The 27,963-nt window shown below is 40.9% G+C and overlaps 1 protein-coding gene across 1 annotated transcript in view; it reads left to right on the forward strand.

The window, feature by feature from the left end:
- Positions 1-10,411: 10,411 nt before the first annotated feature.
- The window catches only part of PGM1 (phosphoglucomutase 1), a 39,703-nt gene continuing 22,151 nt past the window's right edge, over positions 10,412-27,963 (forward strand). The window contains exon 1 of the mRNA XM_070746068.1: positions 10,412-10,780. Coding sequence (XP_070602169.1) covers positions 10,535-10,780 — 246 coding nt within the window. The 5' untranslated portion in view covers positions 10,412-10,534. The remainder of the gene's footprint in view (positions 10,781-27,963) is intronic.

A 27,963-nucleotide genomic window follows, 5' to 3' on the forward strand; every position in this document is an offset into this window, starting at 1 on the left:
TCAGTGATGACTGATATATTTCCCATTCTTCTTTCAAAATCATTTTGAAAGGCTTTTCCCATGTCATGTCTACAGTAATGTCTCAATGGCACGTCATATCCTCTCAAACTGCAAAGAAAAAATGTCTGCAGAGTAGCAGGAAACCTATTTTATTGCAATTTATTATTATACTACTAAAAATGCATGTGGTCAACAACAGTTTAAATCAACTTGGAATCAGCTTTATCTTTTTTTAAAAAAATAAATATTTTCAAATCATTAATTTTAGGGAGGATGGAAGGATTCCTTATCAACTCTTTAGAAAAAAAATAGGATTCTGTTAAGAACTTTGTTTAAAAAAACACTGCATACCTTTTTATATGTTGTAAAATATTTCATTAAAAACATTCAAATGACACATACAAAACTGTCGATGCTTTGATCCAACAACAAAAATCACATCAATCTACTGCCTTTTGGAATTACCTGAGTTTGTATAATAAATTATATATACATAAATGGAAGCTAATAGAGCTCCATATGCTGTCAAAATGGCTTTATTATAATTCAATTATAAAGCTGTAAAATTATGTTTGCCTTCTGATTCTTTAATGAAACCATATACTGTATAGGTAATCTGCAGATATAATTAAATTTAGCACTTTTATTTCATCTTTAATATAAGATAAGGAATTAAGAAAAGCATCTAGAGAAAAGATTCTCTGGCACATGGATGTCATATAAATGAATTCATCTCAGTTTCGCAGTGGTTAGAGTACAGTACTGCAAGCTACTTCTGCTGATCACCGGCTGCCAGCAGTTTGGCAGATCGAATCTCAGTAGGCTCAAGGTTGACTCAGCTTTCCATCCTTCCAAGTATGGTAAAATGTGGACCCAGATTTTGGGGGGCAATATGCTTACTGTCTGTAAAACGCTTAGAGAGGGTTGTAAAGCACTGTAAAGTGGTATATAGGTCTAAATGCTGATTAATGTTGATAAGAAACTGTGCAATGCAGAAAAGAAACTGAAATTAACAAACTGTTTCAGTAGGATTATAACAAATAAAATAGACTACAAAAGAGCACGAGTACATCAAATTTCTAAAGAATAAAATTCAATCCATTTATAATGCCCTGATTGTTTGTTTCCACCACTACATAATAGTCAGCATTATCTTGAAATGCAGAAACAATTTTTCAAAATATGTCATGAGAATGTTTACATTTTGTGTTTATATACTGATCTCAAAGTATTTCATGGTTGATTTTCTAGCTAGAGTCTTATGTGAATGATATTGGAAGTGTGGTACTTTTTACAAATTGGCTGACTGTTGTTACAGATAAGATATATCATAAAAGGCTATTCTTTTCTCAGCATTGAATATGAGTTATTATAGTCTCCAAAATGTCACAGATAATATTGGGGACATGGTTGTAACAACCCTATTTTCATTATGAGCATCATAAACCCACCCTTTATTGCACTCTGTGGAAGACTCTAGTTACACATCATATTCTGTGCTCTTTTATTCAGCTATATTTTGGCATCCATTGACTAAAAATTTAAAGGATACTTTTTTAAAAGAAATAGTAAAAATGATCACACAGAAGATGTAGAATAATTGCTTCACTTGCACTTAATGACTTAGCAGACTGTATTGGTTTAAAGGGGTGATTTACAGCAGAGGTCCCCAACCGCCGGTCCGCGGACCGGGACCGGGCCGTTGGGGCTTTTCAGCCGGTCCGCGGCGCCAGGGCCCCCTCGGCCTTTCCGCACCACCAGCGGCGCTCCCCCCGCCAGCCAGCCAAGCCCCGCGCCCGCCGGAACCGGCTCCTCGCTCTCCCCCCGCCGCCCGCCGCGTTTGCAGGAGGTGGGGAGGGTTGGGCGGCCCGCCAAGGCCAGGAGGGACGCCGCTGCCCCCCCCTTCCCTCTCTCCGCCCGCCGCTGCGCCTCCTTGACGCCGAGAGGAAATGCCGGCAAAGGCTTTCCTCAGCGGAGGCCGGCGAAGATGATATTGAATGTCGGGGGAGAACGGGCGGTTGCACGCGCTCCCTATCTCCCTGCTAGCCCACTCGGAATATTCAAAATAAGAAAAACCTTTGCCGGCGAAGGCTTTTCTTATTTTGAATATTCCGAGTGGGCTAGCAGGGGGATAGGGAGCGCGTGCAACCGCCCGTTCTCCCCCGACATTCAATATCACCTTCGCCCGCCCGCCTCTCCTGCAAACCCCCTTGCTGAGAGCCCGGGGCGAAAGTGCTCTCGCAAAGGTGAGGCGGGCAGGGCATGCGCGCGTCATCGCTGAGAAGAACGGAGAGAGAACGAGAGTGAGTGAGAGCAACAGACAGCAAGATAGAGAGAAAGTGAGAAAGAGAGAGTGAGAAAGGGGGGGAGAGAAAGAGATAGCAAGAGAGAGAACAAGAGAGAGAAAGAGCGTGAGAAAGAAAACAAGAAAGAGTGAGAGAGAGATAAAGCAAAAGAGACAGAAAGAAAACAAGAGAGAGAAAGTGAGAAGAAGAGAGAGAAAGAGGGGGAGAGAGAGAGAAAGAGAGAGGGGGGAGAGAGAGAAAGAGAGGGAGAGGGAGAAAGAGAGAGGGAGAGGGGGGAGAGATAGCAAGAGAGGGAGAGAGGGAAAGGGGGAGAGAGGGGGGAGAGAAAGAGAGAGGGAGAGAGAGAGGAGATAAAGGAAGAGGAGAGAGAGAAAGGAAGAGAAAGAAAGAAAGAAAGAGGGATAGAAAGAGAGAGAGAGTGAGAGATGCTCAGTGAGCCTTTCTTTGAAGTTGCCTTTCTTTCTTTCTCTTTCTTGCTTTCTTTCTTGCTCTTTTTCTTTCTCTCTTTTACCTTCCCTTCCTCTATTTCTTCTTTTCTTTCTCCTTCCTACCTTCTTCCCTTACTCTCCCCTTTCATAAGTTTCCTTGCTTCCTTCCTCTGTTCCTGTTCCTTCCCCCTTTCTTTCTTTCTTTCTTTCTTTCTTTCTTTCCTTCCTTTCCTCCCTCCATTTCTTGCTTTCCTTTTCCTTCCTCCCTTCTTTCCTCCCTCATTCCCTTCTTTCACTCCTTCCTCTCTTACTCTCCCCTTTCACACCTTTCCTTGCTTCCTTTGCACCCTTCTTTTGTTCCTGTCCCTTCCCTCTTTCCTTCCTTCCTTCCCACCCTCCGTCCATTCATTCACCCATTCCTCTCTTGATCGCCCCTTTTACGGCGCCGCTGACAGCTAGCTCCCCCCCCCCCACCGGGCCATGGAAAACTGGTCTAGCTTAAAGCCGGTCCCTGGTGCAAAAAAGGTTGGGGACCTCTGATTTACAGGACGGGTATCAAACTCGTGCCGTCACATTGCCGTCACATGATGTTTTGTATTTTTTCTTTTGTGGGCGTGGCCTATGCATGATGCATCTGGCCTGTAGCCCGCCAGTTTGACACCCCTGATTTATAGTATTGTTACTGGAGACCAGTGATTTTGGGAATCCCTTGGAAGATAATAGAACCCTAAATAACAGGGTAATGATTAATTGAAATCTTCTGAAATGAAGGGTTTATACACAGTAAATAATATTCTTTGATAATTCATGACGGTCTTCTCCTTTATATTTTAAGTTAATGGTTTTTCCCCATTTTTCTTCTGTTCTAACTTTCCACTGATCCCAATATATTGTAATGTTCTACTTCTATCCAAATATTTCTTGCGATTACTTGAAAAGGCCCAGTTGAATGCAATAGAATCTCACAGAATAAAATTGCAGTGTTTGAATAAATTTGTGATGAAATAACAAATGTTTATGAAAAAAATGAATATTACCTCAAATTATTTGAAATGAAATATGTTGAGAGTTTCAGTAATGAAAATATTTTCATTGTCAGCGATAAATATAGTCTCCAGAATCCTGGCACCACCATTGAATATGTATTTCTATAACTTCCATATTTAAATTTATAAATTTGAGCAAAGAAAAATGTTGAGAAAGGGTGATTATATAAATTATATACAGTGGAACCCCGACATACGAGCAGCTCTACTTACGAGCTACTCGAGATACGAGCTGGGAGAGTAGAGAAATTTTTGTTCGACTCACGAGCTTCCATTCGGGATACGAGCCGAGAAGAGCCGGCCTGGCTTGCTTTGCTTCCGAGCTGATGCAGAGCCGAATAAAGCGTCACGCCCCTCTGATGCTTTCGGCGGCTTCCGAAGCGATGCTGGGCTCTTTTGCCGCCAAAAGCGTCAGGGGGGCGTGACGCTTTATTCGGCTCTGCATCAGCTCGGAAGCAAAGCAAGCCAGGCCGGCTCTTCTCAGTATCCAGCTCTTGGTGAGTCCTTGGCTTCTGCTGGGGGTGCAGAAGCGGGCGGGGGGGGGGCGGCAAAAAAAAACGCCCGGACAAGCACTTGCTGCGAGGCGGGCGGGGGGGAGGGGGCAAAAAAAATGCCCGGACAAGCACTTGCTGCGAGGCGGGCGGGGGGGGGGGCGGCAAAAAAAACGCCCGGACAAGCACTTGCTGCGAGGCGGGCGGGGGGGGGGCAAAAAAACCGCCCGGACAAGCACTTGCTGCGAGGCGGCGGGGGGGGGGTGGCAAAAAAAAACGCCCGGACAAGCACTTGCTGCGAGAGGCGGGCGGGGGGGGGGCGGCAAAAAAACCGGGGCACTTTCGCTGCGAGTGGCGGGAAAAAATAAGCAAGAAAAAATAAGCGGCTTTTCCGCTGCCTCCTAAAGCGGGGAAGTTCGCCAGGAGGCAGCAGAAAAGCCGCGCGTGTCTTTTAAAACATCGGAGCCGGCATGGGGAGGCTCTCAATCAACCCCCGAGTCCGGGTTCGGGGCTCGGGGGCTGATTAAAAGCCTCCCCATGCCGGCTCCGATGTTTTAAAACACACGCGCGGCTTTTCCGCTGCCTCCTAAAGCGGGGAAGTTCGCCAGGAGGCAGCAGAAAAGCCGCGCGTGTGTTTTAAAACATCGGAGCCGGCATGGGGAGGCTCTCAATCAACCCCCGAGTCCGGGTTCGGGGCTCGGGGGCTGATTAAAAGCCTCCCCATGCTGGCTCCGATGTTTTAAAACACACGCGCGGCTTTTCCGCTGCCTCCTAAAGCGGGGAAGTTCGCCAGGAGGCAGCAGAAAAGCCGCGCGTGTCTTTTAAAACATCGGAGCCGGCATGGGGAGGCTCTCAATCAACCCCCGAGTCCGGGTTCGGGGCTCGGAGGCTGATTAAAAGCCTCCCCATGCCGGCTCCGATGTTTTAAAACACACGCGCGGCTTTTCTGCTGCCTCCTGGCGAACTTCCCCGCTTTAGGAGGCAGCGGAAAAGCCGCGCGTGTGTTTTAAAACATCGGAGCCAGCATGGGGAGGCTCTCAATCAACCCCCGAGTCGCGCGTGTGTTTTAAAACATCGGAGCCAGCATGGGGAGGCTCTCAATCAACCCCCGAGTCCGGGTTGGGGGCTCGGGGGCTGATTAAAAGCCTCCCCATGCCGGCTCCGATGTTTTAAAACACACACGGGGCTTCTTTGCTGACTCCTGGCGAACTTCCCCGCTTCAGCCGACGTCTTTTCCCCTCAGCCCTCGGGCTTGCACGCATTAATCGCTTTTACATTGTTTCCTATGGGAAACAATGTTTCGACATACGAGCTGTTCGACGTGCGAGCCTCCTTCCGGAACCAATTAAACTCGTAAGTCGGGGTTCCACTGTATAGCATATTGGTTGGTTCCAGATTAAAAAGACTGGAAAATAGTGGTTCTGTCTAGTGAATTGAGTTGTTTTTTTAGAAAACTCAATGTTTTTTACATTAATACTCAAATACGCTATTTCATTTATTTATTGTGTTTATCAGTCTGAAGAATCTATCGCCCTCCTTCTGCAACAAGCTTAAAATTTCAGTAAGATATCAGATTTATATAACCTTTAAGAGCAAGAAGTATTGAAATGCTATATTTATCTCAGTCCATCTTATACAGTAACTTCAGAGGTAACAGAACACTAGACAAGTAAATGTCAGTTCTGAAATTAAAACCATGCTAGCAATTTCAGAATCTACCCTTCAGGTCAAGCTGAAGGCATTCATACTGATGCTTAATTTATAGAAGAAATGAAATTATATTTAGAAAACATTTTTTGAGCACAAAACTAAGTCTGCTTTAGACTGAAGCCACTGTTGGAATACACTCATCATGGCATGTCCAACTGGGAAAAAAATACCATGCAGCATTTTATTCCATTAAACAACCCACAACCAGGGTATAACATGGTTAAGGAATAAGAAACTTTATTATGAGATCCCTCTTCCAACCTCACCAAAGATGATAGGATTGTGACTGAAAGTGAAATAGGAGCAAATGTGTATTCATTGCTAAACTTATGGAGGGAAAAAAAGAAGGTTGTTTCCAGTTTTTATCTATGTAAATCCATGCTAAGGGGAGAGAAAAAATCTGCTTTTAAGTACCAAAAATCAAATCAACCACATACATAAAACCGGGAAGACTTTGTATGTGGTATGATTGGAATGTATCATGATTTTGTAATGTATTGAGATTTTCAAGAATATAAATCATAAAAATGTTTATTGCTAGTGTTGCATTGCCAACACTTGGTGTAGTATGCAGATAGGGGAAAAAAGAGAAAAATGTATATGACAAAATATCTGTCAATAAAAGTCAGACTCCTAATCTATGATAATCCTGACCTATATTGGGTCAACATCATTTTGGCTTTTACACTTAAAAGACATAGACTATGACAAGCAAAAACTTGAATTTTTCTCTTTAAAGTTTCCTACCTGACTTACGGTAATTACCTGACCTAATACGCTACCTGTTTATTTTTAGGTTTACATGTTAAACTCAAAGTATGTGTATCAGGAACTGTGAATTTATTTCACTCCCAGTATGCAGCCTCTTATTCATCCTTATGTTACTACTTAGTTTATTTTATTTATCTATCTATTTATTTATTTATTTGTCATACAAATACAGTATAGTATTGCAGTATGTTTAATATAAGTATAAAGTAGAGATAAAAAAGATAAAAAGACATTAGGACAGGGATAGTAGGCATGAAGGTGCACTTATGCACGCCCCTTACAGACCTCTTAGAAAAGGGGAGTGGTCTATTGTAGATGATGCAAGGTTGAAGATTTTTGGATTGGGGGAGGAAACAACAGAGTCCGGTAGTGAATTCCAGGCATTGATCACTCTATTGCTGAAATTTTATTTTCTGCAGTGTAGCTTGGAGTGATTTACATTTAGTTTGTATCTATTGCGTGTTCTTGTGTTGTTGTTGTTGTTAAAGGTGAAGTAGTTGCTAACAAGGAGTACATTGTGATGTATGATTTTATGAACAACAGTTAAATCAGTTCAGAGGCGGCGTAGCTATAATTTTTCTAAATGTAGTAATTGAAGTCTGGAGGAGTAAGGTAATTTGTTGCGTGAGGAGGAATGGAGGACTCTTCTTGTGAAGTATTTCTGAACTCCTTCAATTGTATTAAGTTATGCTTAATATTATTTCTGTGTGTAGTTTGGGTTAGGGTTAGGGTTAGGATCGTATTCGCACAGAAATGGAAAAATCCACAACTACCCAAAGACAAAGAGATCATCAAGAAAATATATGAGTGCGCAGAGATGGACAGACTGACAATGGAATTAAATAATCAAAAATATTCGGACTACTATGCAATCTGGACAAAATGGTATTTATGGACTAAAAAAAGAAACTCAAACTAAGTTATGCTTAATATTAATATTGGTTATGCTAAACCCTTGTTTGTTTGATGTTTACACCTAGCCATTTCATTCATGCAGGTTCCTCAAATCTTTTAAGTATCATCTCTTTGTTAAATGTCAATAGTGGAACAGAAGCAGTAATTGATTAGCTGTTTGGAATTCAATCCAATGAATTTTGTTTTTGCACCATTTGCCAGGGTAAGAAAGAAACCAGCTGGGCAACCCTAAGCCAATCATTGTGTCAGCCCAATTCACCTCACAAGGTTGTTGTTGTGTGGAGAAAATAGGAGGAGAAGGCATGTTGGATACATTCACGGTTTGAGTTTTTGTAACAATGATAAAGGTGGGATATAGATAAAATAAAAATAATCTCAGCCTCAATGATTATTTTATTTGTTGTTCAGGTCTACCCAATTGCCATGGTTCAATTAAACGTAAGTTAGTGTGTAATATGAACACAATCTTGTATTGTGTCTGATTATTCATTCTTTGCATCAAATCTTACTCAGTTTCTTTGTTAGGTGATGAAGTTGAAAGGATTTAAAGTAACAAGGCTAAAAATAATGGTTACAGCAGTTAGTTTATTTTGATTTATCTTGGAAAAATAAAGAGTTATGTAACCTTTGATTTGTTTATTTAAGAAATCCCTAGGTCTGTAAACTAAGTGAAAAGTTGGGGTCATTAATTTAATTAAGGAATTCTGCAAGAAAGCATGGCACGTGTTGAGTCAGACTGAAGAATAAGAGCTGAAAAAGGTGCAAAATATAAAATATTGAAAATGTATATGCATCTTACTGATATATTTTAAGGAATTTGTGGAGAAAATTTTTTAAAAATGGGGGGGGGAAAGCATCGCAACTTACTTGTATATTATTACTAAGGAAATTTCAAGAACAAGTCCATGTAATCACCAAGAATTAAGCTTAGATCAAAAAATATATATCCGTGATAAAACTGTAACAAGGTTATAAAAACAGGAAGTTCAAATGGGAAGCTAGCTCATCCTCTGTAGTGAGAAGAAAAATGAAATGCCATAGACCAGGGCTGTCAAACTCCTGGCCCACAGGCCAGATGCCACATGTGCTGGCCATGCCAACACCTGGTTTAGGAAAGGGAGGAAAAGTCCCAATACCTTTAAGTGGCAGGTTGCTATGTAACAAAGCTGCCTTTGTCCATGATCTTGCCTTGGAGGAGGGCATCAATCTGGCAATTCTTATAGGGATCTGGTTTGGTTCCCCCTTCAGAAAATGTGCCCACTAGATTTCAGGTGTTGCTGCAGCTGAGAACCCAGGGGAGAGAGGAGAGATCGTCTGAATCTGGGCTCAAATAAACAATTGGGATTGTTGTTACTGCTGCTGTATCACCTTCCCTTCTTCCCAGTGGCCACCCTGTCTGAACTGCTGGATTCCTTGGCAATAAAGTTCTATGGCTGCTAGTTTTTGGAGATTTCAATTTGCCATCAGTCATGTCTAGACTGTGGCAGTTCAGGAGTTGGTGGCTTCCATGACTTGTCCCAAGTCATGAAAAGCCTGATGCATATCAGAGGTTGCAAGTTAATTCTGGGTTTCGTCTCGGGGATGGTTGAGATGGGATCTCATTGTAAAGTATACAGTATTAACATTGTTCCATTGGTATGGAAAAATCAATCTTGGTTATCTTTTGGCTCAGTGATGTCACTTTCCCTGCAGGAAGATATGGCCTGTTTGATCGGCCTGCACCAGGTGCATGATGGATCCTGGGGATTTCCAGAAAAAGTTTGGAGTATTTCCTGTAGATATGGTGGGTGGTTTGGTTAGAGATACAGTTGTCTGTGGACATCTTGCGCATCCTTGGACAATGTGAGAATAAGGCATGAAATTCTAATCCAATGGCAGTGCAGATAAGTATAGATAGTCCTTGACTTAACAATAATTAATTTAGTGGTTGTTCAAAGTTACAACACTGAAAAAATGACTCACCACCATTTTTCTTTCGGCCACTGTAGCATACAGTGATTAACATTTGGATGCTTGGTAACCAACTCACATTTATGACAGTTGCAGGGTTTTGCAAACTTCTAACAAGCAAAGTCAAGGGGGGAAATGGATTCACTTAACAAGTGTGTGACTTAATTTAACACATGTTTTAACACATTCAGTTAAAAATGTTGTAAAAGAAAAGTCATAAAATGGAGTAAAAACTGTTCCCTTTATTTTTTTGAGCAGTGTAGAATATAATAATAATAATAACAACAACAACAATTTTATTATATTATATTAGAATAGAATAATAATAATAATAATAATAATTATATAGAATAGAATATTCTGTAGAATAAAATAGAATAGAATTATTATTATTCTATTCTATTAGAATATAATAATAATAATTATTATTATTATTTACACTTTTTTACATATTTCTACATCTTAGAATAGAATACAATAGAATAGAATTCTTTATTGGCCAAGTGTGATTGGACACACAAGGAATTTGTCTTTGGTGCAGATGCTCCTAGTAAACATAAAAAGACAAAATACATTTGTCAAGAATCATATGATACAACACTTAATGGTGGTCATAGGGGTCAAATAATCAATGAGGAAGCAATAAATATTAATAAAAAATCTTAAGGATACAAGCAACAAGTCAGTCATACAGTCATCTAGTCACTAAAGAGAGAATCCTGGATATTTTTTTTCTGCAAAGCCAGCCTGGTGCTTTATGAGCGTTTTAACCAGTCGTGGGGAAAGGATCCTCTGCGACTTTAAATTTAAGTGGGAGGAGATGTGGCCGCTTGGGGTAAAGCCAGCCCAGCGGCTGCTACGACGAGTAGAGTCAGCCTTGCAGCCAAGCCAGCTCCTCTCCAAACCGCCCGGACATCATGGTGAAGATCGTGACCGTCAAATCCACCGCCTACCTCGACCAGAAGCCGGGCACCAGCGGCCTCCGCAAGCGGGTCAAGGTTTTCCAAGGCAATGCCCACTATGCAGAGAACTTCATCCAGAGCATTATCTCCACCATCGAGCCGGCGGAGAGGCAGGCGGCCACGCTGGTGGTGGGGGGCGACGGGCGGTTTTACATGAAGGAGGCCATTCAGCTGATCCTCCGCATCGCCGCCGCCAACGGGGTATGTCGGCCTGTCTGTCACCTCCTCCTCCTCCTCCCCCCGCTTCCCCGCAAGTTTGCACGCCAGTTGTGGGAACATTGCGTGCCTGCACCCCATTCAGACAGGCGACGGGAGTGTGACTCCTTCCGGTTGCCTCCCCCACCTCCGGCCAACTCCGTCCCGGTGAACTCGGTACGGAGCTGGGAAGGAAGTGCCTTCCAAAAGAAAAATAGCCGGCGGGTCCTGAGGCGATGTTATAAAGGAGGCCCCGGTTTTGGCGGGCGCCCGCCGCCTGGAGCTTTGAGAGCTTTGTGACTGACGAGATTTTGTGTGTCTGTGAGTGGAGGGGGGATGGCAATGTAGGCGAAGGACGCCCATTTGGGGACAAGTTTTTAAAACCGAGACCCTGCTTCGTTTCCTCCCAGCAGGCCTCCTTCAACCGCGCACCGACGCTCGGCCCCGTTTTTGTTGCTATCTGCCCGCCAGCTAATAAAGGTTACGTTGAGGGAAGTGCACTTAGTTTGCAATGGGAGGAAACGAATCAGGGTCTCGGTTTTAAAACTTGGTCTCAAATGGGCGCCCTTCGCCTGCACTGCCATCCTCCCACACTTATACACACACACATGCCCGCCAGCTAATAAATATTACGTTGAGAGAAGTGCACTTAGTTTGCAACGGGCCTTCCTAGTCGGTGTTGTAGGTTTTGTGTATGTGTTTGTGTGTATTTCGGGCTGCAGAGGGGAAATGACCTCCAGCAGAGAATGGAGGCACCTCTGAAACGTTACTTAGGGCGGTTTGGGATTGTGGCCCTTGGCGAGATAATTATTTTTACACACGGATTTCTTGCCGGTTTGGAGTCGGGGTGGAGACGGACGGACGGCAACACTGTGATGGGCACTCAGGGCTGGCTAAGCTGTCCGCAATCTTTGACATTTAAGTTAACCTTTCAGACATTGCAGATACGGTTTCGGCGTGAGGTACCAGCAACTCTGAGTCTGTCCGAAGGTTATCTTTGTTTTAAAATAAATAAGGCTTTTCCCCATACATGGGGAAATAGGCTTCATCCGATTGCAGGAATGCTTTGGGACAAACTTGGTCTTCGGATCTTTGCACGCAGGTGCAAAATCCATTGTAATAGTTTTGCTATCGTTAAGCACTGGAGGGATTCAAAAGCCTGTGCTTTAGATTGGTCTGTGGTGGTTAAAAGAGCAAATCGGATGTTTTAAACAAGTATGGATTAAATTCCTCTGACTACACATTTGTGTGAAGAGGTGACCTATTTTAAAACATTTCATTTATTTATAGCCTGCCTTTATTATTTTTATAAATGATTATTTCCAATCAGGATCTGCATTAAACAATATTGGTTCCAAAAAAACCCCTATTCTATTGGTATGTTTTTTTCAGATGGGCTATTCAAAAGCATTGCTACTCCCTTAAACTAAACAGACTTTCTCTTCCCAAATTTATATTATATGTATACAGTGATACCTCATCTTACAAATGCCTCGTCATACAAACTTTTCGAGATACAAACCCGGGGTTTAAGATTTTTTTGCCTCTTCTTACAAACTATTTTCACCTTACAAACCCACTGCCGCTGCTGGGATGCCCCGCCTCCGGACTTCCGTTGCCAGCGAAGCACCCGTTGGTGCGCTGCTGGGAGTCCCCTGAGGTTCCCCGCAAAAACACAGAGGTCCGGAGGTGGGGTTTCAAGGACTTAGGTGTTTTGGCGATGCTGCGATTTCACTGATGCTCCCTTTGCTGGGAAACCCCACCTCCGGACTTCTGTTGCCAGCGAAGCGCTCAGTTTTGCGATGCTGGGATTCCCCTGCAACACCACAAAAACACAGAAGTCTGGAGGTGGGGTTTCCCATGGAGGGGAGCCCGAGCGCAAAAACGTGAATTTTGGGCTTGCACACATTAATCGCTTTTCCATTGATTCCTATGGGAAACATTGTTTCGTCTTACAAACTTTTCACCTTAAGAACCTCATCCCGGAACCAATTAAGTTTGTAAGAAAAGGTATCACTGTATATTTAATGTTTTAACTTGGTTGTAACCTGCCTAGAGTTCTCTCTTGGTGAGATGGACAGTATACAAATTCAAAATTTTAATCTGGTACTCACCAGATCTTTGTTTTCAAATCTTGTCTCACTTAGAAACACGCTTTTTTTTGTGGGTGGCATGAGGTGGGTGAGAGTGGGAGGTTTACTGTAGTGAATTATATAAGTGAAATGTATCAGCTTGAAAACAACAGAAAGATGGACTTACCTCTACTGTGTTAGGGCATTAAATTGATGGAGTTCTGGTGTATATCAATATACAGTATATATATTGATTCATTGATTGATTGATTGGATTTGTATGCAAATGGATTTGTATGTAACATCTGTATCCAATTAATGTAATTAATGTAATTAAAAAACCTAATAGTTCTAATATAATTAAAAACATTCATTAACATTCACTCCATGAAGCACACTAAAACACTCATTGGTCAGGGGGGAAGATCTAATGACCCCAGGCCTGGCAGCATAGATAAGTCTTTAAACTTTTTCAGAAGGCAAGGAGGGTGGGACAGTGTGAATTTCCAGTGTGAGCTGATTCCAGAGGGCCAGGACTCGCACAGAAAAGGCTCTTCCTCTAGGTCCCGCCAACTGACATTGTCTGGTTGATTGGACCCTGAGGAGGCCAACTCTGTGGGACCTGAAAGGATGCTGGGATTTGTGCAGCAGAAGGTGGTCTCGGAGGTAATCTGGTGCGATGCTATGTAGAGCTTTGTAGGTCATGACCAACACTTTGAATTGTGTCCGGAAACTGATTGGCAGCCAATGCAGTTAAAATTATACACACACACACAATTTTATTGCGGTTACAATAATATTATTACAATTTGTTACAATTCTTGTTACAACTTTAACAATGCAGTTAAAATTCTATACACACACACATGTACATATATGTGTGTATGCATTATTATTTTTTCTCCACAATTTCCATATACAGTGGTACCTCTACCTAAGAACGCCTCTACCTACGAACTTTTCTAGATAAGAACCAGTGTTCAAGATTTTTTTTGCTTCGTCTCAACCATTTTCCACTTACAAATCCGAACCTCCAAAACTGTAACCGGAAAAGACAGGGAGAAGCCTCCGTGGGGTCTCTCTAGGAATCTCCTGGGAGGAAGCAGGGCCTCCACCCTCCCTGTGGTTTCCCCAATCGCACGCATTATTTGCTTTTATATTGATTCCTATGGGAAAAAATTACTTCTTCTTACAAACTTTTCTACTTAAGAACGTGGTCACGGAACGAATTAAGTTCGTAAGTAGAGGCACCACTGTATATATCATATAGCTTAAAAATTCATCAGTGTCATACACAATTATACATTTTTCCAATCAGCCATAAATCAAAATCTTATTTTGTACCTACCCATCAGTCTGTTTTTCTTCATTTCTTTATACTCCTCTCCCTCTGTCTCCATCTCCTTTACATTCTTGCTCCTTCTCTCCCCTTTCCTACTTCCCTCCACTCCTTCCTTCTCCCTTCACTTTTCTACTTCCTCTTTCTCCGTCTTAACCTTTCCTTGAGTGATTCTTATCCTAATTCATCTCATATTGAGCAGATAACATATTCCCCTACATTTTTAAACTCTTCTAAAATTATTATTTTTATTACATTTCTCTTCATATAACTCTTTATTCTGGGTATATGTTTTTAATCTAATGTTGCCCCTCTAAACGTAATTTTGTCTCCTAGGCCTACCACCATTTAATTTTCACCACCACCCCCCAAATTAGCCACTATGGCTTAACTTCATTATTCATTATTCTTCCCCCCAGCGCCAAAGACAGACAAATGGGAAGTCCTTAGGAGGAAGGACGCTCAGTCACTCAGTCTTGTTGGGGTTGAGTTTTAACCTGTTGGCTCCCATCCAGATCCTCATAGCTTCCAGACACTGGCACATCACTTCCACCATTTCACTGAACTGACATGGGGTGGAAATATACAGTTAAGTGTCATCAGTCTACTTTTGGTAACTCACCTCATGTCGAATTACCTCACCCAGCGGTTTCATGTAGATATTGAATAGAAGAGGAGAGAAGACCGATCCCTGAGGCACCCCACAAAGGAAGGGCCTAGGGGTCAACCTCTGTCCTCCCACTAACACTGACTGCGATCGGCCAGAAAGGAAGAAGGAAAACCACCATAAAATGGTGCCTCCCACTCCCAATCCCTCCAGCTGTTGCAGAAGGATACCATGCTATTGAATGCCTCTGAGAGTTCAAGAAGCACCAGGATAGAGGAATGATCCCTATCCCAGGCCACCAGAGATCATCAGAGTGACCAAAGCAGTTCCTGTGCTGTAGCCAGGTCTGAAGTCAGATTAAAATGGGTCTAAATAATCTACTTCTTCCAAGGTCTAAAGGCATTATTAGAGCACCACCACTTCCTCAGCAATCTTCCCCACAAAGGGAAGGTTGGATTATTCAATGAGGCTGGGTCCAGAGAAGGCTTCTTGAGGAGGGGGTGCACAAGTGCCTCCTTGTAGGGAGCCTGAAAGGACCCCCCCCCCTCAAAGAAGCATTAACAATCTCCTAGACCCAGCTCCATGTCACCTCCCTGCTGGCCGAAACCAGCCAGGAGGTACACAGATCCAGCAAAGAGGTGGAGGAACTCACAGCTCCAATGGCCTTGTCCACTTCATCAGGTGTCACCTGGTCAAACTCCTCCCAGACAGATGAACAAAGACAGGCCCCTGTCCACCTCGACTGATTCGTTGTCAGCCAACACTGCGTTCCAATCGGAGTCAAGGTCCGTCCGAATCTGAGCGATTTCCTCTACAAAAGAGACCTTACAGAATAAAAGCTGTTGAATAAGACCATTTCACTGAAAATTGGACAGATTTTTTAGATAAATAGTACACTATTACCTTAGTTTTCAGAACATAGTTAAGAATACCAACACTTCTTGCCTGCAGACAGCAGGCAAATGGGCAAACTTCACAATTATTTTAAATAGAAAGGCTGGTTTGTCCTGAGTCTGGAAATATATTCAGAGGATTGTAATAAAAGATGGACATTTCCAGCAGAGTGAGTAGCAGTCCAAGAGTAGCGGTCACTCTACATGCCAAGAAGGAATTACTGAATACAAATCTAGGTCATGTTCAAGTCCCCAGCTGCTTCTTTTGTTGTAGCCTCTTTTTTTGATGTGTGTGTGTGGGAGTTGGCTAGGAAACATAGAAGGACTGACTCCTCAGTATCTATAAGTAGGATTTTCTGTATTTTTCTGAAAATGCCAGAGTAAAATAAAAGTTTTGTCTTTCCTATATTCCAAATTTCTTTTTTATGGGACAGAGAGACCTGCTTCACATACCATGATTGTTAAGATCAGATTTATCACATTTAAAATAGCAAACTTATTTGCTCATGATTTCGTCTGCAATTGGTTCACCAAATTCATATCGCAGATCAGCCTTCCATGATCTGTGGATGAAGTCAGCATATCTGACTGTTAATTTAAAATTTGAAAATAATGAATTGAGGCAGAAATTTGACTAGATAAGTCTAGATTTGAGGCTTTTTATCCCTAGTGGATGGACATATTGTTTCTGCAGCAAAAAGTTTGGATACAAATTGTCCCCAACTTACAGCCACAATTGTAAACAGAGTATCTGTCAATAAGCAAAGTAGTTGATAAGTAAGTTGCACCTGATTTACAATGTTTTTACAATGGTCATTAAGCAAATCGCTGTGGTTAAGTAAATTGGGTGGTTAAGCAGGTCTGGCTTCCCTCAGATTTGACTGTTGAAAGCTGGCTGTGAAGGTCACAATGGTCGTAAATCACATTTTTCAGCCCAGTTGAAACTTTGAAAGGTTGTTAAACAAATACAGTAGTTGTACTCCAAGGTGCTTCTATATAAAAAATAAATCCGGCTTCTATGTTTTCATAGCAAAAATCTGCTAATGCTGTGGAATTCTCTGAGAAATTACTTTTCCTTTCTATATTCCCTGGAACTAACCATCCACATGAGCTTCACACCACCGTGTGTGGCATTTTTGGTTTGAAAAAAAGAAAAATCCCAGAATTTTAGCAATCTTGTATTTGTATAAATAAATAAATAATGCCAAATAGCCCCTAAATCAACAAGCAAGAAACTCAGAGAAATCTTCTGGAACCAAAATCCATCTTGAAAAAGTAAGTAATAAAGTAGGTTAGATTTACTCTGATCAGCACATCCCTGCCTGAGAATAAACCCCATGGAAATCAGTGGGGAATCTGAGATTCAATAGGCTCAGTTAGTGCCTTCTTTCTCACCACAAGCACGTTTATGTACATACATAACTTCTGTTGAAAGTGCCAGCAAAGGTAAATAGCCACAGGAAGATAATGTGAGTGCTTTTAAAGGAATGCTTTTGAAGGAGGGATACTTCTATTATGTTGATGCACTGTAATAAGAGAAAGAATGGTGTTGAGGAACCGCAAGGAAAGGCACTAACAAGACAATAGTCATGTAAAAGAAACCTGGGTCTGGGATGGAGAGGGGCAGCATACAAATCTAAATAATAATAATGATGATGATGATAATAATGATAATAGTAATAATAATAATAATGGAAGTGTAATCTGAGGAAACTTCAGGGAAGACCCTTCTTTGTTTGTTCAGAGATAAAAAAGAGAGAAAAGGAAAGCACATTCAGGCCCCAGGGGAAGAGCCTTCTCTGGTGGCCCCGACCCTCTGGAACCAACTCCCCCCGGAGATTAGAACTGCCCCTACTCTCCTTGCCTTTCGTAAGCTCCTTAAGACCCACCTGTGTCATCAGGCATGGGGGAACTGAGACATCTCCCCCGGGCATATACAATTTATGAATGGTATGTGTGTATGTATGTGCGTTTAGAAATGGGGTTTTTTAAATGTTTTTAGTAGAAATTTAGATTTGTTGTAAATTGTCTTTTGCACTTTGTTGTGAGCCGCCCCGAGTCTGCGGAGAGGGGCGGCATACAAATCTAAACAAACAAACAAACAAACAAACATTCAGGCTTGGAAAATTCAAGTCAGACTGGGATATCAAAGTCATTCAGGCCAATATTACTTTTATTATAAAAATGCATAATTTTTAGAATTAGAATTTTCTCTATGGTATTTTTAATTTATTTTTAATTTATTTTTATTTTTATTTATTTTAATTTTATTTTTAAGTATAGTTCTGCCCAGATTCAGACTACAGTGTTCCCTTGACTTTCGCGGGGGATGTGTCCCAAGACCGCCCGCGAAAGTCAAATTTCCACAAAGTAGAGATGCGGAAGTAATTACACTATTTTTGGCTATGAATAGCATTGCAGGACATCCCCTAACACTTTGAACCCCTAAATTACAATTTCCCATTCCCTTAACAACCTTTAGATTATTACTCACCATTATTACTGGTACTCACCATTGACGAAGATACTTAATGATCCTGATATTTATTAACATAATTATTTATTAACAATAATTTGGTGATGACGTATGATGGCAGGAAAAACCGTGGTGTAGAAAAAAACCTGTGAAGTATTTTTTAATTAATATTTTTTGAAAAACCGTGGCATAGACTTTTTGCGAATGTTGGACCCGCGAAAGTCAAGGGAACACTGTATTTTTCTTACCGTAGTAGTAGCTCTTTGTTCTTGTCCCTCAAGTCCATTCCTTCTTCTCACAGCATGCATTATATAAATTGTTCCTTTATAATGGTTTTCACTGTCCTAGTAGGCAACTAATTTTTCATAAAGAATGCTGATGGAGAAAGAAAGACTACAGGCAAAATAACTAGATCAACAGGATTTCTAAACTCCGGGAAGCTGTAAAATCCAGTCAACTACCCCCTAACTTGCTAGGATTGAACTGGGACTTTGAGATAACAGACCTAATGTTTTTGCAAGTACTTCAGGGCTTTCTAACCTCTTAGTGTAAATTTTGACCTATTGAGACTACCATCTGAAACATCTATCATTAGTTGCTTTGATTTTTACAATCCATCAAGAATGTTTTTCCTTTGCATCTTTCTTTGAGATGTTTTAAATGCTGATAATATCATTGCTGGAGTATGGCCATTAAAACTAGCTAGAGTAAGAGAGATCATTGCATAACTTCCAGGAGAACAAACAGCCTGTGTTAATGGCAACATATAATTTGAAATCAGAAAGTAGTTTTAACCTGAAAATTGAGTTGCTATGCATTTTGGTGGAGGAATTATTATATTGTCTACAACAGGAGCTAATTGAAAAATAATTACTAATTAACAATTCTATTTTAATCATTCTGATAACACATTACATTGTGCTAGGTCTTGTTTATTTAGTCATTCTTTGTGGAGTAAGTCCCCCTTATTGGGCATCACCAAACATATTAAGCCATAAACCATGGGTTTCAAAATGCAATTACTAAACTGAATTAGTACAAATCTTATCAAGATCATGGAACCTAGCTAATGGCTTACCACCAGAGATAGATGATTATTATATGAGGTACTGTGAACTCTTGTTAGACACATGCAAATTAGGATGCAAGCTTGAATATTCTTTATTTAGGAAGGGGCTAGTTCAAATTTATATTACTCATCAGAGTTATATATATTTTGCTAAGCCAACTTTCTTATTTATGGCAGTATCACTGATCAGTAGAGTAGAGAGGGCTAAATGCTTTGTGTAAGTATTTGAAAAATACTGTATATTATAACCCTGTAAGTCCAGTCATTCATTTCATGGCTCAATGAACTGAATAAGAAAAACTTTTGTTACTGGACTTTTTATGTTATTTTATTTTATTTACCTGCCTTTATTTATTATTTTTGTAGATAATGTAAGGTATTAAACATACTTAATCCACCTTCCTCCTCCTCCTATTGCATTTTAGGATTTTAGAAAACCTGCCAATGGATTTACTTTGTCTCTTTTTATTGTTCTCTAGTATCCTGCTCAATCTTGCATATTGCAGGACATTTTTAAGATAAAAGTTTCTGACTGTTCTTATAAAGAACCCAGATTAGCATTTCTTTCATTTCAACTTCATCTCAACAAGAATGTGGTGAAATTGGACAAGGAGATGCTTTTCCAAGGTCATGCAGTGAATGACAGGGTAGAATATGAATGCAAATTCTCCAATGACCGATATTGCCTTCAAATTGTTACTGAAAACCTCATCACTGTAGTGAAAAAATAGAGTTTAAATTCCACTCAAGGATCTGTATAAATGTCTGCAGTGCAGTCTGCTGTCTGGCTATTAATGTAAATTAATGGTTACTACAGCCTGTAACTGCAGGGTATTAGTTAATGTTCAGTAATTAAGTGGCTGTAAATTATTCACCAATTTATAGTCCTTATTGGTAAAAAATCTCTGAATTTTGTGATTGCAGTGTATGCCACAAGAGGGCAGCTTCTACCTGTGAATTTAACCTACATGTATCCTCAAATTTTCAACGAAATTTTTTAAAAAAGAATATTGTTTCTCTTTTGGATCCTCAATTATTTATTTTCCATCCTATATACTGTATACACCAGCCAGCTTTAAGAGAAAGATTAACCAAATACATAATATTCAGAATAATGTAATTTGAATACTCTTAGTAGTCAGATTAAATGTACAGTAGCAAGAAGAGAAAAGATTATATAATGTACATATAAGAAGTATAAACCCGTACCAGTAGCAAAAAAAGGGGGGGTAGGTTTTGCAACGTAAGGATTTATTTGCAACATAAAGGTTATTTATCAGGGATATTAGGAGTTTTTATATGTTTGTTCTCTTCAAAGATCAAATAATCTTTAACAATCCAGTCTGTTCCATGCTAGTTCCATGCTTGGACAGCTATGATGGCAGGAAATAACTTCATGGAAGGTTTTGCAAATGATCACATTTGCAACAGGATAGGGTGTGCAATGTTTGCCCAATTGAAGGCAGCAGTCAACATTTAGTAGACATGGGGTAGAGTAAAAAATACTCCCCCCAAAATTAACCAGAAGGTAATAAATTAATGTTTAAATCGGTTAAAATTAAATGTTACTTTTATTAAGATGACAATTATGTATTTGATAATTTCCACAATGTTACATTAAAATTAATGTATTAAAATTTTAAATTTGATATAGCCTCTTTGTTTAAAGCAGATTTAGGTGTCAAATTTGAATCTCTGGAGATATACAAGCTGTTTAGGAAAGTAAATACCAAGAACTTGGAGTTATTTTAATTCCTCATGAAAAATGCTCAGATAATTTTCAAGTATTTCCAAAGAATAAAAGAAAAGTTTGCACTCAAGTTAAGAAATTTGATAAAAAGTGTTTTTAGCTAACATGAACTTAAATAAACTGGTTGACATCTAAATATCAAGCTGTGCTTTATGTGTGAGAAGGAAGAAATTAAGGAAAAATGTTGACGTTGCTAGATAATTCTTTTAATTGCCTCATTAATATTGGGGGGTGGAGTGAGGTGATATTAGGTATCCTTTTGGCCCTATAGATGGTTATTAAAATAACAGGTGGGTAAAGAAACTGTAAGTAACTGAGAAGTCCTGACTTCCATTTTAAGAGTGACCTTTAAAGTCTCCACAAAATAACTTTAGTACAGTACTTGACTTGCACTCTTCAATCAAGACCTACCTTTATGATATTCATGTCTGGATGAAGACTATGTGAAAATGGGAGCCACAACTGAAACCAGGATGTCATAAAATTTGCCTACCTAAATCAATTTAGCTACACCTTAGTTGGATTTCAAAGCTAGAGACAATTCATCAGTACTTCTGACCGAAGAGCAGAGCTCTAAGACTGTGGTATACTCTTCTCTGATCAAAAGAAGAATACCAGGCAGAATTTACAGCTGTCGAATCCTGTTTGTGATGCTGTAGGAGACCCACAGCAAACAAAAAGGCTTTCAACATTTTCCAGGACATCCGTTTTTCCTGAGGGATCTCTGGGTGAAATTGTATATATTTTCTCTGACAGTGATCTTTCCGAGCAAGTGCAAGAAAGCTCTTCAGTTACAGAAACCACATTTGGCTGAAGGTTCAAGGAGCTATTTTAGGATATAGAACTACTTCACTGAACCTCTATTTCATATTATTGGTGTCCAAGCTGATCTTATACCTTCGTCGTTAATATAATTCCTTATTTTTAATGCATTTATATCAAAAAGGATCATGGAAGATAACCCACTACCAATATTGACTTTGCCAACAGCACCTTATAATGATCAGAAACCGGGAACTAGTGGCTTACGGAAGAAGACATTCATTTTTCAAACCAAGCTAAACTACCTGCACAATTTTATTCAGAGTATATTCTTTTCCATAGATCTAAGAGATCGACAAGGATCTACCTTGGTGGTTGGAGGAGATGGGAGATATTTTAATAAGATTGCAATAAATCTGATAGCTCAAATGGCTGCTGCCAACGGGGTTGGTATATCATAAATATTATATCACTAATGCTTAATATAGGATTTGCTTATTTAGGGGCATGTCTGTTATTTTTTGTAAATATGCCAATATATATTTTTACTAGATAATTATGAGGAGTTGAAGGACAGAAATGCTTAAGTTAGTAATGAAAACAATGATTCTTATTCCCTCGTTTGCTTTGAAAAGTAGATGGAAATTATTTCAGATAAAAAATACTTTGGTTATTTATTTCTTTGTTATCGACTGCAAATGACTGATTACTATATGCATTTAATAATAGCTTCAGTGTTAGTGCTTAAATTAGGAAGTATATGACTGTGTGTGCGTTTTTGTCTGCTATAGTTAAAATAGTTGAAATTCTCACTGTGGATCTGAGCCACAGAGATGACACGACAAAGCATGTTTTAAGTTTCTCAATGTACATAATAGTTTTGTCAGAAAAATATTAGTATGCTTGAAAACCACAATATTGAGTACATTATCCCGTAAGCTTCAGCTGTGACAAAATTCCATTAGAGTTCTGCCTAAATGTAAGAACTTTTATCTTTACTGTCCCTGAGAAGTTTTTAAAAATAATGTTAGAAATTGCATTTGTGCTTCATGAATGCCAAATTTTTGCCAAGTGAATTTTATTAATTTGGAAGGGAAACCAGTCATACTTTGGAAATGAAATTATTTTATTTGAAGGTTTGTTTGGTTCTGCTTAAATTAGTTCAACAGAAAATTTGGGTGAAAGCCATCTATAGTTTGAATGGCTCATAGAAGACAATGGCCAAGTCCAAACATATAAAACAATTTAACTGTACAGTAATTAAGTAATTGAAAGATTTTAATGTTCTTATTTATTTATTTATTAGATTTGTATGCCGCCCCTTTCCGTAGACTCGGGGCGTATTAAGTATTAAGTTGAACCACCAAGTTTTCTGTAATTAATTTTCAATATGCCAAACTACTGTAATGTTATATCTAAAAGGTTTCTTTCAAGTGGGGAAATTTTAAAAATCCAAAGGTTGTACCATCCTTCATAATCTGATGCTCTTTATGTAGATTGTCATATTCTCTATCATGTGGAATGATGTCATTTTTGTGCTTCATCAAAACTTCATTCTGATATATTTTGGGCATTAGTTTAAAAATTCATCATTTTATCTTGGCTTTCCCTATGTGATATTAGATTTTTTAAAATATGCAGATATTTTTTTATTCTGCAGTATGATTAGTGTAAGGTTTTGGGATTGTCTTCAGCATGAAGTGTCACAAAACAAAAAACAATTAACAAATAAGATAACAAAAACAAATTCCATCCATATCAGTAACAGATTTCCCCAGGGAAAGGTTTTTAGTTTTTATCAACTAATTTCTTGCCTTCCTGAATCAGAAGGAGGATCTCATATTTTATAGTACTTAAATCAGAGTGTCCCAAAACTTAATATAAGATATAGAGTCTTTGTAGGACTGGCAATCACTGTGATTGAAATGTCATTTCATCCTCTAAGCCAGTGATGGTGAACCTTTTTTCCATCGGGTGCTAAAAGCTCATGTGTGTGTGCTATCGCGCATGCACTAGTGCTCATACCCACAATTCAGTGACTGGGGATGGCGAAAATGGCTTCCCCTGCCCTCCCAGAGGCCCTCTGGAGTCCTGAAACAGCCCATTTCCCAAACAGGTAGGCCCATTTTCACCTTCCCCAGGCTCCAGAGGCAAAAGTGCTCTCCTCCATCCTCCTGGAGACTCTCCGGAAACCAAAAGTGCCCTCCTAGAACCTCTGGGTGAGCTGAAAATCAGCTGACTTGCACACACATGCATATTGGAGCTGAGCTACGGTAATGGCTTGTGTGCCAACAAATATGGCTCCACATGCCACCTGTGGCACCCGTGCCATGGGTTTGCCATCACTGCTCTAAGCTGTTCATCCACATCAATCAAGAGGTCCTGGGGTCATCCATGTGCTACCCCTATCCTACTTTGACCAAATGCAAATCCAAATCCACAGTTTGGGGCCAGAAATGGAGGAGCTGTTACAAGCTTCCATCTGTAACCCCCTGTAGTCAGTCTGATGTCATCAACTGATTTCCTCGCTGAGATCTCGGAAGGCTTTAAGCCTGATGATAGCAAGGCTGAAAACATGCAATATAAGTCCCACCAAGCAGCCACTTGGTCTGTCAAGGCCAACCGTGACATTCTTTAATAGAACATCTATTATGTGGCTTAGAGAGATGCAGTCAAGATTATGTCCAGAGGATTCATGCCTCAGGCAGGATTTAAATAAACTGTTGGCCATGGAGTAGTTTTCCAAGGATGCAACGTTAAACTCTACAAAATTTACAAACTGGACATGTTTGCCTCGGCTGAGGCAGGTGGGTTCTTCGGAAGGTCTGCTCCACTTCTGCTCCCCTGGACCAGCCTTCTCCCACCCATGAGACGTATGCTTGGATATATTTCTTGAGTTGGTTTGACTTAGCAGGCCCTCCCAATGGTAATAAACTAGAATGGCTGTGTTACATAATTCCTAAATGTTAAGGGACGGCCCACATTATGTATTTAATGTGTCAACCTGGGCAACATAAGCCAACTTGCTTGATTCTTACCTGAAGGGACAGTCAGCTTCAAAATGCGCGAAAAGCCTATACCACGGTTTTTCAAAAAATATTAATTAAAAAATACTTCGCAGTTTTTTTCTATACAACGGTTTTCCCGCCCAATGACGTCATACATCATCATCAAACTGAAGTGCTGATGGAAGAAGATCATTAATTATGTTAATATTTATTGCTAATAAATAACAAAATAAATAATTATTGTTAATAAATAACTGTTAATAAATATCAGGATCATTAAGTATCTTATTCAATGGTGAGTACCAGTAATAATGGTGAGTAATAATCTAAATGGTTGTTAAGGAAATGGGAAATGGTAATTTAGGGGTTTAAAGTGTTAAGGGATGGCTTGTGATATTGTTCATAGCCAAAAATGGTTTACAGTGATCCCCCGGGTATTGCGAGCCCGATCATTGCGAAATGGCTATATGGCGATTTTTGAACCCGGAAGTAAAAACACCATCTGCGCATGTGCGCCCTTTTTTTCTATGGGCACGCATGCGTAGATGGCGCTGGGCAGATCAGCTGCTGGGCGGCTTCCCTGGGTCTTCCCCCTCTTGCTGGCGGGAGGGCGAAGCCCCCCCCAGCACCCGCTCGCCCGCCGTTCGCCCGGCCACCCGCCGTTCGCCGCTCGCCCGCCCTTCGCCCGGCTCGCCTGCCGTTCGCCGCTCGCCCGCCCTTCGCCCGGCCACCCGCCGTTCGCCCGCCGTTCGCCCGGCTCGCCCGCCGTTCGCCCGGCTCGCCCGCCCTTCGCCGCTCGCCTGCCCTTCGCCCGGCCACCCGCCCTTCGCCGCTCGCCCGCCCTTCGCCCGGCCACCCGCCGTTCGCCTGCCGTTCGCCCGGCTCGCCCGCCGTTCGCCCGGCTCGCCCGCCGTTCGCCTGGCTCGCCCGCTGTTCGCCGCTCGCCCGCCCTTCGCCCGGCCACCCGCCCTTCGCCCGGCTCGCCCGCCGTTCGCCGCTCAAAGGCGAACTTCGGGACTCAGTTGGGAAGCCGCGCGGCTGTTTTAAAACGTCGCCGCCGGCATGTCCCGAAGCCAAATGAACCTGGGTGGCCGGGCGAGCAGCGAGCGAACGGCGGGTGGCCGGGCGAAGGGCGGGCGAGCGGCGGGCACGGCAGCAGCGAGGAGTTTGCGTGGGCGGGGGGGAAACCCCAATCTTCGGCTCCTCGCTGCTGGGAAGTAAAAACACCATCTGCGCATGCGCAGATGGTGTTTTTACTTCCGCAGCGCTACTTCGCGCAAAACCAATCATTGCGAGGGGTCCTGGAACGGAACCCTCGCAATGATCGGGGGATCACTGTATTTACTTCTGCATCTCTACTTCATGGAAATTTGACTTTCGCGGATGGTCTTGGAATGCATCCCCTGCGAAGGTCAAGGGAACACTGTATTCACTATGTATACATCACTACATTTATGACAGTTGCAGTGTCCTGCGGTCATGTAATCTTCTTTTGCAACCTTCTGACAAGCAAACTCCATTGGGAAGCTAGATCCACTTAACAACACGGGTTACTAATTGAAGATTTGGGGTGACTTATTTAATAACTGTAGCAGGAAAAGTCATAAAGGGGAGCAAAACTCACTTAACAGATGTCTTGCTTAGCAACAGAAATTGTGGGCTCAGTTGTGGTCATAAGTCACAGACTACCTGTGGTTGACTTCTGCTTGAATGGATTCCATATTCAATTTTGATCTGGATAATATTGTTACTCACGCTCTGCCACTGCTGTTATTTTGTGAGCGTTATATTATTGTGTACCCAATAAACTGCAATTTCCCTTTAGATATTTCATGCATTGATCATATTGATCAATCTGTTGAGGTAGATCTTGACCTATGAATATACAAGACATTTTATGGTACATTTTTAATCTATTTGGTGCAGACATTACAAAGGATTTTTGTTTTTGCTTCATAAAAATTGAACTAGCTTCATTTTTTTTTAAACCCAACTGGCACCTGGACTCATCATCCATTGTTAGATTTAATTAAATTTATTGATATTGAGCCCTTCTTGGGATATGGTTGATATCCAAATGCATATTTTGTTGGAAAACTCTTAAAGTTAAATTGGGTAAACATACTACTTGAACATCAGTTGTATGGTATCAATATATGGGAGACAGAACAAATGGAATATGTAATTTTAAGGAGGATGTGTCATATTTTCCAAATAAGATAATACAGTGGAACCCCGACATAAGAGCTGCTCTACTTAAGAGCAACTCGAGATAAGAGCTGGGAGGGGAGAGATATTTTTGTTCTACTTACAAGCCCAAATTCGAGATACAAGCGCCAAGGAGCTGTCTCCTGAAGCCAAACGCTAACTTCCGCGTTCGGCTTCAGGAGACAGCTGCGAAGCGGCGCGCGTGTTTTAAAATGTTGCAGCCGGCCTGGGGGGCTCGGGGGGGTGCTTGCAGCTTTCTTTCTTGCTCTTTTTCTTTCTGTCTTTTACCTTCCCTTCCTCTATTTCTTCTTTTCTTTCTCCTTCCCACCTTCTTCCCTCCCTCCCTCCCTTCACTCATTCCTCTCTTACTCTCCCCTTTCATAAGTTTCCTTGCTTCCTTCCTCTGTTCCTGTCCCTTCCCTCTTTCCTTCCTTCCTTCCCACCCTCCGTCCATTCATTCACCCATTCCTCTCTTGATCGCTTAAAGCCGGTCCCTGGTGCAAAAAGGGTTGGGGACCTCTGTCCTACAGGATTGGGTGGCAGAGAAGTTGAACATATGTAAATTTAAAAGTTTAAGAAAGTTTACAAGTTAAGTGAAAGAAACTTCATTATTCATTTATATGTACATGTACATTTCTTCATTAAAAACATGTCTTTCTGCATAATTTAGACTAACTTTGTGAGTTTTTTGAGGGCTGGAACCAATTAAAATTATTTACATTAATTCCTATGGGGAAAAGTCGTTCGAGATAAGAGCTGCTCGACTTAAGAGCCCAGGTCCGGAACGAATTAAACTCGTATCTCGAGGTACCACTGTATTATCTTTATATTAGTTTCTTCCTGTTGATTCATAAATTTATGTATTGAACTTTGTTGTTGTTCTTAGAATATATGGATTTTTATTGCCAGAACTGATAATCAGTTAAGTAATGATATACCTTTTCTTTCGGACTTTAATTAAAATAAAACTTAATGTGACAGAATTCCCTTAGTTTGCATGCTTAC

The sequence above is a fragment of the Erythrolamprus reginae genome, chromosome 3 (genome assembly GCF_031021105.1).
Source record: "Erythrolamprus reginae isolate rEryReg1 chromosome 3, rEryReg1.hap1, whole genome shotgun sequence".
NCBI lineage: Eukaryota > Metazoa > Chordata > Lepidosauria > Squamata > Dipsadidae > Erythrolamprus > Erythrolamprus reginae.